This window comes from Podarcis gaigeae (genome assembly GCF_964106915.1).
Source record: "Podarcis gaigeae genome assembly, chromosome: 1".
Lineage (NCBI taxonomy): Eukaryota > Metazoa > Chordata > Lepidosauria > Squamata > Lacertidae > Podarcis > Podarcis gaigeae.
This window is the reverse complement of record NC_139678.1, coordinates 114,353,523-114,365,621: the sequence shown is the minus strand read 5'-3', so window position 1 is coordinate 114,365,621 and position 12,099 is coordinate 114,353,523. Positions and strand designations below refer to the sequence as shown.

The 12,099-nt window shown below is 39.5% G+C and overlaps 1 protein-coding gene across 4 annotated transcripts; it reads left to right on the top strand.

Moving 5' to 3' along the window:
* Window positions 1–231: 231 nt before the first annotated feature.
* Window positions 232–11,521, top strand: PJVK (pejvakin). 4 transcript variants are annotated; one of them, XM_083713577.1, is made up of 7 exons: window positions 232–319; window positions 1,571–1,758; window positions 5,061–5,256; window positions 5,405–5,546; window positions 6,837–6,954; window positions 7,522–7,614; window positions 10,404–11,521. In XM_083713577.1, exons 3-7 carry the CDS (start codon window positions 5,138–5,140, stop codon window positions 10,703–10,705), a joined length of 774 nt encoding a protein of 257 aa, XP_083569703.1. In that variant the 5' UTR covers window positions 232–319; window positions 1,571–1,758; window positions 5,061–5,137; the 3' UTR covers window positions 10,706–11,521. The 4 variants fall into 4 exon arrangements, with proteins under 4 accessions (XP_083569703.1, XP_083569704.1, XP_083569701.1 ...); XM_083713578.1 differs by lacking the exon at window positions 232–319 and adding an exon at window positions 419–436; XM_083713575.1 differs by lacking the exon at window positions 232–319 and having other exon boundaries at window positions 615–1,758.
* The last annotated feature ends 578 nt before the right edge of the window (window positions 11,522–12,099 follow it).

The window sequence follows — 12,099 nt, the reverse complement described above, 5'->3', positions numbered from 1 at the left end:
TCAACTTCGTGGGACTGTTCATGTTGTGTGGCTGCCTGATGATCGTCTTCCAAAGCAACTACTCTATTCCGGACTTAAAAATGGAAAACTGGTCAACAAAAATGGTTTAAAGACTGTCTCAAGGCAAATCTAAAACAATGTAGTATAAACACCAACAATTGGGAAACGCTTGCCTGTGAACGCTCCAATTGGATAACAGCCTTTACTAAAGGAGTCATGGGCTTCAAAGATACTTGAACTCGGGATGCAAGGGAGAGTTCTATCTTTAGGAAGAGATCAAGCTTTTTACATTTTAAAGTTTTTGTGTTTGTAAAATTGGGTGAGTTAACAGAATAAAGCATAAAAGACCAAATTAATAACCAGATGTGGCAGTATGGCATGCATGCATTTTGTCAGTGACAATACCCTTGGAGGTTGTTCCTGTCTGTGGGATCAGGTATCACGTCTATGTATTTTTTGCTTATATCATTGTGTATGGAGGTGGGGGTAAGTGGTGAGATGGACAACTGCTGCCCAATCACAGCAATGGTAAACCTCATATTTCGCCAATATTTTCTATGGACAGTTCTCACTTCTGCCCCAGGGAAAAGACAGGATATACATGGAATAAATAAATAAGAACATAACAACAATTACTGAGATTAAATTCAAGTTATCACCTTAATTCATCCAAATAAATGGTTTTCATGATCTAGACATAGAGAGAGTTAAAATGTAATGCTACAAAGATTCAAAATCATGCCATTAACTAACTGGTGGAGATCTTCAGAGGTCAATTTGGACTGAATAACCTTTAGCAGAAAAAGCACTCTGGGGTTATAGTAGACACAAGGCTGTCTTACCCATAGGCGGTAGGCGTGCGGGGCGCCGGGCTCTCAGGGGTGCCAGGCCAAGAGTCCGGGGCCCAACAGTTGAGTCTGGGGAAGAGCCTGCCCATTGGTTGGTTTGCCACGGTGGGCTCTTCTGCTGTGGGTGGCTCTACGCCACGAGTTTGGGGTGACTGAGCCATCGAGATGCTGAGGTGACCGGCCAGCTCTGCACTCCTATGTGCCTGGGACTGGGCAACCGGGGGGGGGGGGCGCCGCCACGTGGATCTTTGCACCCCAGCGCCGCATATGCTTAAGACAGTCCTGAGTAGACACATTCATTCAATCAGATCTCAGCTGTATGTTGTAAGATTAAGGGGGGGACGGGACAATTCTGATTTAAGATGGGAGCCTTTCTAAGTTATGTGAAAGCTAATTTGGTACTACAGAAAGGTATTGCCCTAATACAGCTGAATGTTGCCGTATCAGTTTACTTTGTTAATGTATTATTCATTGTTTTGAACATGGCAGGACAATGAAAGAGAATTCTTGAATAATACCCTGGAGAAGCAGGATGGTTAAAACAATGCTAGTGCTTCCCTTCCTGTTAAATATAATAGCAAAGTAGGCTGTTTGTCATGTATTACTTAATATAGAAATGCTAAAAGGTTTTTAATATGGCTGTATGGTTTGACAACTGCAATTGATAAGAGTTCTCTTTTTTTACTGCGTCTGCATAATATGTTTGCTGCTGCTACCAAAAGTTTTGTTAAGCAGGTTGGCGATGGAGGTCGACTAGTACCTGTTCGTAGCCTCAGTGAAGCTGATAAATATCAACCCCTCAGTCTAGTTATTAAGAAGAAAAGTTGTCTTATTTCAAGAAGATCCAAATTTGTTTCAACGCCATTCAGCCTAAAAGACATTCTTCAAGGAGAGAAAGAAATTTCAGCTGGTAAGTTTGTTTTTTAAACTTCTCAAAAGCTTATAAAAATATGATATGCTGATTTTCAGAGACATAACTAAACAGGGGAAATGCAAAACAATGTGGAATTTGCTGCTTAAGCTGTTTTAGAGGAATCAAACAGTATGTCTACAATATAAACAAGCATCTTGTGAAAAAGCATTTAATGTTTGCATTTAGTAAAAGACTGAAGAAGACATTTTGGGAGGTTTCACTGATAATGTATTGAGTACTTTTCAGCATTCATTACAAATTTGCTTTATATTTTTGGTGTAGTCGTTCTGTGTTATATAACATCTGTCACTTACATGCAGTGTGATTCTAAAGTTGTTTATTTACCAATCACATTGAGTTCAGTAGGACTTCCTAGTAAGTGTGCTTAGAATTGCAGCATTAATATCCTAATACTGTATAGCATGCAATATCAGCTATCCACTCTTACAGAGGAGTGAGATCACTGCAAGACAATACCATTTCCACATCTGTTCACAGGTTATATGCCATCCTACATAACAGACAAGAAACTAAGGCAGACATTGCCCTTTAACAAAAACAAATAGCAAAAGTAATTTCTGACAGTGAAGGATAGACAATTTACAGTGTAATCCTATACATTTCTACCCAAAAGCTAACCTCATTGATGTGGAATGTGTATGTAAGTGTGTAAAAGATTGCAACTGATTTCAATAGAACCTAAATGTGACTGATTTAAACAGGATCCAAACCAAATTATTTTAGCTCTAAATGTCAGTGGTATTCTGAGATTATACACAATTTAAGTTATTACATAATTAAGGAAGTGATGCTATTTTAGGGTAATTGTTCTACGGAAGGCAGCTCGGTTGCTTTCCATGCCTGTTGTCAACTGCTCAATGCTCTTCAAAGTAAAATGAGTAGCAATTAATATTTTCTACCACTGCAGATTCCATGTTTTGAATATGAACATAATAGTAATGGGATGGACATCAGAGATGCAACCCTTCACCTATATTTTAAATGACCAGCTCCCTTAGCCGTTCCTCAAAAGGCATCGTTTCCAGGCCTTTGACCATTTTGGTTGCCCTCCTCTGGACACGTTCCAGTTTGTCAGTGTCCTTCTTGAACTGTGGTGCCCAGAACTGGACACAGTACTCCAGGTGAGGTCTGACCAGAGCAGAATACAGTGGCACTATTACTTCCCTTGATCTAGATGCTATACTCCTATTGATGCAGCCCAGAATTGCATTGGCTTTTTTAGCTGCCACGTCACACTGTTGGCTCATGTCAAGTTTGTGGTTAACCAAGACTCCTAGATCCTTTTCACATGTACTGCTCTCAAGCCAGGTGTCATCCATCTTGTATTTGTGCCTCTCATTTTTTTTGCCCAAGTGCAATACTTTACATTTCTCCCTGTTAAAATTCATCTTGTTTGTTTTGGCCCAGTTCTCTAATCCGTCAAGGTTGTTTTGAAGTGTGATCCTGTCCTCTGGGGTGTTAGCCACCCCTCCCAGTTTGGTGTCATCTGCAAATTTGATCAGGATGCCCTTGAGTCCATCATCCAAGTCGTTGATAAAGATGTTGAATAAGACCGGGCCCAAGACAGAACCCTGTGGCACCCCACTAGTCACTCTTCTCCAGGATGAAGAGTAACCATTGATGAGCACCCTTTGGGTTTGGTCAGTCAGCCAGTTACAAATCCACTGAGTGGTAGCATAGTCAAGACCGCATTTTACCAGCTTCTTTACAAGAATATCATGGGGCACCTTGTCAAATGCCTTGCTGAAATCAAGGTAGGCTACATCCACTGTGTTCCCTTCATCTACCAGGGTTGTAATTCTGTCAAAAAACGAGATCAGGTTAGTCTGACATGACTTATTTTTCAGAAATCCATGCTGACTATTGGTGATCACAGCATTCCTTTCTAGGTGCTCACAGACTGTTTGCTTAATGATCTGCTCCAGAATCTTCCCTGGTATTGATGTCAGATTGACTGGGCGGTAATTATTTGGGTCCTCTCTTTCCCCCTTTTTGAAAATAGGGACAACATTTGCCCTCCTCCAGTCTGCCGGGACTTCGCCTGTTCTCCAGGAATTCTCAAAGATGACTGCCAGTGGTTCTGAGATCACATCTGCCAGTTCTTTTAATACTCTTGGATGCAGTTCATCTGGCTCTGGAGACTTGAATACATCTAAACTAGCCAAGTATTCTTGTACCATCTCCTTAGTTATTCTGGGCTGTGTTTCCTCTGCTGAATCATTTGCTCCAAATTCTTCAGGCTTTCCCTTGTTGTTCCAGGCCTCCTCGGATCACCTGCTCGCCCTCCCTCTAGGTTTTGCTCAGCTCCTGACCTTGCTATGGACTTCGCCTTGGTTGTCCAAGGGGCCTGGTAGGAATTTTATCCACTTGGCAGATTGACACCAGCCACCAGCACGACCCCCAGTGACTCTAGGGGAAAGCTTCTAGTTGATCCGCATCAACAAGCTCCCCCTACGGGTTGTTAACCCTTGTGTGACTCCTTGCAGAGTGGGCAGGAGTCAAGTATAGTCTGTTTCGATCCAGTGCCTAAGCCAATACCACTCACATTCTGTAACCAATAAAGCTGTGCCCTTTTTTAGCCCATTAACCTAAAGTACTTGTGTCCATGTGTCTTATTTTATCATGAAGCGGGGGTGGGGCCTAGACTCACAAACTTTATCTAAGTTTTGTCAAAATGTTTATATCTCAACTGAGAATTCTAAATAATAATATTTGCCAATGAATACAAGTGGGATAAACTTTGCAAGAGATATACTAAGATAGCTGGCTCCCAACTATGGAACTCCTTCCATGAAATTTGCTGGTGTCCATGCATGATAATCTGAACATCTCTTGAAGTGTTTTCAGATGGCTTTTAAGTGGAAAAGAGATGAGGATTTAAAAAATCCTTTGATCTGAGACAATTTTATTGTGAGTAATTCATTGTTAATATTTTTAACAGATGCTTGTCCTGAGCCGTTGGCAGCTTGATCATGTTTGCATACCTACTTATTTCTTATTCTTGTTAAGTACAGCAAGCAAAGTAGTTTTACAAGAGGTAATCCACAAAGTAATTAAGGCTGCAATCCTATGCACACATATCTGGGAATAGTTCTCTCTTCACTGAACACTTACTGGTTGAGTACATGTGGGTAAGCTCAGGCTGTAAGAGATGAGAATCTGAACACATTATAATGTTTTAGTATCTGATGGGTGTGCAGTTTTTATAAACCATGTTTCAGATTAATATTATATGGGAACTTAATTCCAGATTTCAATAAGCTGCCTATTTCCCTTAGGTATTTCATCCTACCAGTTACTGAATTATGAAGATAAATCAGATGTAGCGCTCAACGGTAGACGAGGAAATCATATTATGAACTCCGCTGGGGTCAATATCACTGGATCAGATTCTCTTGCAGTGAAGGCTTCCTTTGGCATTGTAACTAAACATGAGGTTGAGGTACCAACATTACTCAGAGAACTTACCAGTAGGTTGGTATAATAGTTTCCATTGTTTGACTATTTAAGCTGCACTTGACAAATGAGCACTAAAATGTGGGTGCAATATGGGTTATAGGTTTTAGGTGCAATAAATAGGAGAAATATGAAACTATGTGGATTATGTCTCCCTTTATTGCAGAAAAATGAATTTTGAGCACTGCCTTGTTCGTCAGTCACGAGAAAGTAAGAGGACAGTTCTTTGTGTGGTCATGGAGAGCATTCGAACGACACGGCAATGTTCACTGTCCGTGCATGCTGGCATGAGAGGTGACACAATGAGGGTAAGTGAGCATGTTTAACCATGTTAAACATGCTTTTAAAGCATGTTTTTAACTTTAAAGATAGATGATAGATAGATAGATGATAGATAGATAGATAGATAGATAGATAGATAGATAGATAGATAGGTTTCTAGATAGATAGATAAACTTTTTAAATGGTAATTTACCTTGGGGGTCCTTTTGGGGCCAAAAGACAGCTCATAAATAATTTTATAACTAACTAACTAACTAACTAACTAATTATGAATAGTGAAATGTTTATCAGCCGGTTTAAGAACACCTAACTCTATACAGGTTTGTTGCCTAAGTGTAGAAATCATATTATCACCAAGAGTTGAGGATCTTTAAAGAGGAAGAGATTTAAACATCAAAAAAAGCAAAGGCCCAAATAATACAAAACCAAAAAATAAGTTATGCAGAATCTGTCTTGGTGGTCACATGATTTGTTTGTAGCATAGATAGATCATTCTCTTCTGGCTGAAAAAGTTATCTTTAACCCAAAGATTAAATAGAAGCTTGTCCAATTAAAGATATACACCCCAATCTGGGTGAGGCAGTTCTGATGCACACATAGACTGACCCCACCGCCACCTTTTTGGTTACATCAGTGGTGGACAGGGCAGTTCTATGTGTGTACATTTTGTGCCCCCATGAACCTGCCTGTTCCATAGGGTGGCCATGTGTCCTTCCTACTTTACAGTCCTCTATTTGAAGGGTTGTCTGGTCCAAGTCCAGTTTGAAGATAAACAACCTAAAGAAGAGATAACAGGGGAAGTTAGCTTCTGGACACCAGGCTGAGCAGGCACACAAGTTACCTGGTCACAGTCTTCCCCACTTATGGTGAGATGCATTGTATTTCTATTTAAGTTATAGAAATTATTTCCAAATTTGCATTTTACATATAAATTAGCATATGCAAACCTGTGCCCTCTTTTTATCGGTGCACATGGCCACCCTACTCATCCACTGAGATAATGTGGGAGTTTTGTAAGCACTATACAGTAATTCATTTTGTGCACAGACTTGTGGATCCTCTTTTCCTGATTTGCTTCTCAGTTTTGAAGGGCATCTTTTGCAACTGAGAAAATTGTTCTAATTTCATTAGAACATCATCATCATCATCTCTACCATAGTGAAGTACTAGCCTTCCACTGGTTGGCTTTGACATTAAAGTTAAAAGAGAGTCATATTATGTGTTATATTTCCAATACTTCTTTAGCTTAATCTGCATTTTTATTCAAAATGTTTTCAATACAGATGTTGACACTGTATCTTTCTTTTTAAAAATAGTTTCATATTATTGATGACTATAATTACAAAGGACGTGACAAAGCTATTGTCTTTCCTGCTCATACAACTATTGCATTTAGTGTGTTTGAGCTTTATATTCACTTGGATGGTAATTTTGGTAAGTAGTCTGTTTTTCAATTGTGAGTGCAATTACTATTTTACATTGTTCTTGTTCTGAGATTGGGAATGTTTAGTCTGGAATGCTATAAACATTATATTCTTGCTTTATTGTGTGCTTGTGGTTAGCAATCTCATTCACTTCAGGGCTTGCATCCATACCCTCCAGGTATACACATCTGCAAGGGCACACACAGTAACATCTACCAGTAGATTCAAATCCAGGGGCAGTAGTGGGACAGACATTCACATGTGCATTGCAAGACAGATGGAAATCAGAGCCTCATCCGTACCATGCAGGGTGATGGATATTGTATTAGATTTGCATCTGAATTTGGATGATAATGGACGCAAATGATTCTGTACCTGGAAGTTTGCTTCCACCTAAAAAAAAATCACCCTTGCTGAATCAGCTGGTTTGTGTTCAGTTTTGTGTTGTGGTTTTGCCTTATTTAATATAACTTTTCTATAAAATTAAAAAACTAATTTTCATTAATAATAATAAACTGTATTATGAAATTGTGCTTTTCTGAATAATTAAAATATATGTAATTCCCCCCCCCCCCAGAGCTCTGTGTCACTCCAGAATCAAAAGGAGGATTTGAAAGAGAGCCATCAAGAACATTTTCACTAATTAAATTAAGGAATCTGTTTTATCGAAGTATGAGGTTTGATATTTATGTGTATTACACTAATTAATTTGATTGGTAATGTATTTAATAGTATTTCATATTATGGTTGGTGCTGAAGTTCATGCTTATAGCTGCACTGAGAAGTATTTTACACACACACACACACACTTAAAATAATTGCAGAGATTTCAAAATATGCAGAGTGCATCAATTTTTAATTATAATTACCATAATGATGAATTTGCTTAATTTAAAAATTAAATTTTTAATTGTTTCAGTTGTACAGTAAGATTATACTTATTACTCTTTAAAGACCTTTCATGATGTACAGCAATAATATGACACACACAAAAGTGAAGGTAGCCACATTGGGGCATAGTTAAAATATTTCCAGAGTCCATTATTAAGCAAATACTTTTAGCAGAGCAGAAAAATATCGCAAAATAGTGTTAAGTGCTCCAGAATTCTTAATCAGGCTAGTTAGTAAATAAAGAAAAAAGAAGGAAAATGAGGGGGTATATAACCATCTCTGCACCTACAACACCTAGTTTTTGTGGTCCCAGAATCAGCCCTGGATTTGGAGAATCAGCCCTTGTTTTGCCCACCCTCCTTGCAGGCCTTAGTGTAGCCTGATACCTACATGACACCAAAGGGGCCTCATGTTATCTCCTAACCTTACTATACATTTGAAGCATATCCAATGCACATTTAAAGCATTTGACGTTCCCCAAGGAATCCTGGGAACTGTTGTTTCCCATTGCCAAGCTACAGATTCCAGCAGCCTTAATCAACTAAAAAGGTAAAGGACCCCTGACAGTTAAGTCCTGTCAAACGCCGTTTACCTTCCCGCCGGAGCGGTACCTATTTATCTACTTGCACTTAGTCACTCCATCGCAGGGATTTGAACCGCTGACCTTCCAGTCGGCAAGCCCTAGGCTTAGTGGTTTAGATCAAAGCACCACCCGTGTCCCCCAACTACAGTGCTTTAAATGTATTGTGTGAATCTGCCCACTCTGTGATCAAGATGCAGAGATGGCTTTACCACCAAATATTTTTCTCCCCACTGTTTTTAGCTTTGCTTGCAGTGTAGCTTGATGAAGAGTCCTAAATATTTTTGCTGGCCTAATAAAGATATCATAAGCGTTGGAAATCAACAATATTGTGCTATGCTTGTCATACGGTCAAGCTACTGAACAGTTGATTCACACAATTGATTCCTTTTCATTTGGAGCTGTGGATGTATTTGGATGGACAGGTAGGGCTTAGTGCACAGCAATTGAGTCAGGCCCTGTCCGACATTAATCATATTATACATGTCCTATGCCTGAGAAATTGGTCAGTTTCATGTCTTGAATGGGGCTGCACTCTCCTTGAAAGAGCAGGTATGCAGGTTGGGAGTGTTTCTGTGTCCAACTTTGTTATTGGAGGCCCAGGAAGTCTGACTAGTAAAGGTAAAGGGACCCCTGACCATTAGGTTCAGTCGTGGCCGACTCTGGGGTTGCAGCGCTCATCTCGCTTTATTGGCTGAGGGAGCCGCCGTACAGCTTCTGGGTCATGTGGCCAGCATGACTAAGCCGCTTCTGGCGAACCAGAGCAGCGCACGGAAACGCCGTTTACCTTCCCGCCGGAGTGGTACCTATTTATCTACTTGCACTTTGCCATGCTTTCAAACTGCTAGGTTAGCAGGAGCAGGGACCAAGCAATAGGAGCTTACCCCGTCGTGGGGATTCGAACTGCCGACCTTCTGATCAGCAAGTCCTAGACTCTGTGGTTTAACTCACAGCGCCACCCGTGTCCCCCAGGTAGTCTGACTAGAAGTACCTTTAACCAGCTGCAGTTGCGGCCATTTGTGAACCCAGAGAACTTGACCACAATACTGTAGTCAAACAGGCATATAGAGGGTAAAGTTATCCCACAAATAAACTGGTTCAAAGCTGCTCCACGTTTTTTATATACAGTGGTACCTCGGTTTACGAACTTAATCCATTCCAGAATTCCGTTCTTAAACCAAAACCGTTCTTAAACCAAGGCACGCTTTCCCTAATGAGGCCTCCCGCCACCGGTGCCATTCCACCATTCAGATTCTGTTCTTAGACCGAGGTAAAGTTCTCAAACCAAGACACTATTTCTGGTTTTGCGGAGTTTGTAAACCAAATCGTTCTTAAAGCGGACTGTTCTTAAACCGAGGTACCACTGTATTTCATTTTTTTAAAAACAAGCTTTCAAATTATTATAGAACCACAAAGACAACTAAACCGTAACAAAAATTCAATAATATATCCAACTAGAGGCAGGACATATGAAACCTAAACATTTTAACTTGACTGCTTCAATTTTGGGAACTGACACTATTGCAGGTGACATACTTGTTCTGCATTTGTAAGTAATAAAGCAAGGGACGTGTCAATCAACCCATTGCAAAAAGATGGATACTTTCTATAGGTAAAATTATGCTATTATATTTATGAACTTGTTAGGATTTAACAATGACTGTAGATTATGGGAGGAATTCAAGGTTGTGCTAAGGCAATAAATCCATCAGGACATTTCAGCTTGCCAGCTGGAATGCACACATCAGTGTTCCGGGGGTTCTTCCCTTCCACATCAGAGCCAATTTGGGGGGAATGGGGGGGGGAGGGAGGGAAAGCCCCCCTATGCAAGTGAAACTCCTTGTTTCTGCTTACAGGACTCAGTTGTGGAATCCCACACTCTGGGCTGAATGAAGAGTTTGTATTTTTGTCGGTGGTTGACTAGATAATGTGCTATTGGATTTAGCAATCTTTCTTCTTTGTGTCTGTGTCCTATTTTCCCCCTTCAGACAAAAGGGTAATGGATATCATTGCTCACTCAGACAATTACTTAGATGACCTTTTCACAGACTACTATGAAAAAGCTGCAAGCATGACGGATGTCTCCACGAACTATTTCCGAGAAGGGGCCCATATACGAGTGAATTTGCTTAACAATCACATCCCCAAAGGTCCTTGTTCGTTGTGTGGAATGGGAAGCTCCAGAAGAGAAACTGTCTATGGTTGTCTTGAGTGTTCTTTTAATGGACAAAAGTTTGTACGACTACATGCTGTGCCTTGTTTTGACCTCTGGCACAAGAGAGTGAAATGAAAATTTTTGGAAATGCATGTTGGTTGGATCCAGATTGTTGCTTGCACTTAGTATCCACTGAAATTAAGTCACACCTGACTTTTCCACTTTGAGGTCAGGAAGATCTAAGTACAACCGACTTGGCCTGGATTAAACCCATGCATATATTTAGGTGTGATTGTGCCATGGAATTTCTCGTGCATTTTGATTGCAAAATATGGAGCCACAAATGCTTTTTTTCTCCTTCCATGTTTTTAAAGGAATGCAAAATAGAACTTGATATAATGGCTTCGCACATATGCTCTGTTATTGGTTAGTTCTTTCTAACTGCATAGTGTAACATAGCTAAGAGATACACATCTGAGTTAAAAAATTCACAATAGCATTTTGTAATAAATCTAAAAAATGTGTAAATTATGTTTAGAAGTCATTATTTGTAGGAGTAATTTGGAAACATTGGCTTTTGTCTAAAGGCAAGAATGTGTTTCACCTTAACTACACCACAGTAAGACAGTAATGAAAGGATATGAATTATTTATTAATGGCATAAATATTTAATTGAAATATCAGATTACGAAAATGTTTGTCTTTGCTCTGGTTAAACAGAGAAATGAAAATTGAATTGAATCTTAGTATGACATAAATGTTTCCATTAAAATTTGCCAATGTCACCCCCAATTACATCTGTCTCCTATTTAGTCCATATTTATCATTAATATAGAGCAAGTTCAGTATTTTTTAAATGTTAGACTTGCTGTTATTTGGTGCCTTTTGATGTATTTGACAATATTTTTTGTAAGAAAGCTATATAATTTTGGAATAAACAAGTCAATTACATATCTGATGTATGTATGCAATACTATTATCATTGAGATCTAGCCATTAGGTGGCAGTATCTGCCACTGTGTTTAAAACCGCATGTTAAAATTGGCACTGCTGGGGTTGTCTAGAATTTCTGCTACATATTTATCTACCAATGCATTTGTAAAAATAGAAGGGATTAAACACCTGATTCTCTTTAGATCTGAATATAGCACACCCACTGAGCCCTGGATTCTTTCTTGACTCTAGTGCTGTTTTTGATATAAACACCGTGGGGGAGACCTAATTGGCATTTAAGTTGTCCAAGAATTGAGCATTTAATCAGTAATACAGTACCTAGCTTGTACATAACTGTTTCCACACAGTTGACACACTTTACTTTCTTCATATGCTGGAGGACATGGTAGTGGTGGCAGCGGATAATTTGTCAACCTCTTTTAAAGCCATCCAAGTTGGCACTCTCACTGCCTCATGAGTGAACAAATTTTATACTTCTCTTATGCGCCTTTTTCTCCAAACTAAGAGCGCCAAATGTTGTAGTATCTGGGTGGGGTGGCTAAAAAAAGAGATGGTTCAGACAGAATACTAAACCA

What these genes read in the sequence shown, in the direction of transcription:
- PJVK (XM_083713575.1), top strand. Translation starts at nt 1,548, where the DNA reads ATGTTTGCTGCTGCTACCAAAAGTTTTGTTAAGCAGGTTGGCGATGGA. An exon ending in CTCAGAGAACTTACCAGTAG is followed by an intron (nt 5,257 to 5,404) that starts GTTGGTATAATA and finishes CCTTTATTGCAG; the next exon opens with AAAAATGAATTTTGAGCACT. An exon ending in TGAGAGGTGACACAATGAGG is followed by an intron (nt 5,547 to 6,836) that starts GTAAGTGAGCAT and finishes TTTTAAAAATAG; the next exon opens with TTTCATATTATTGATGACTA.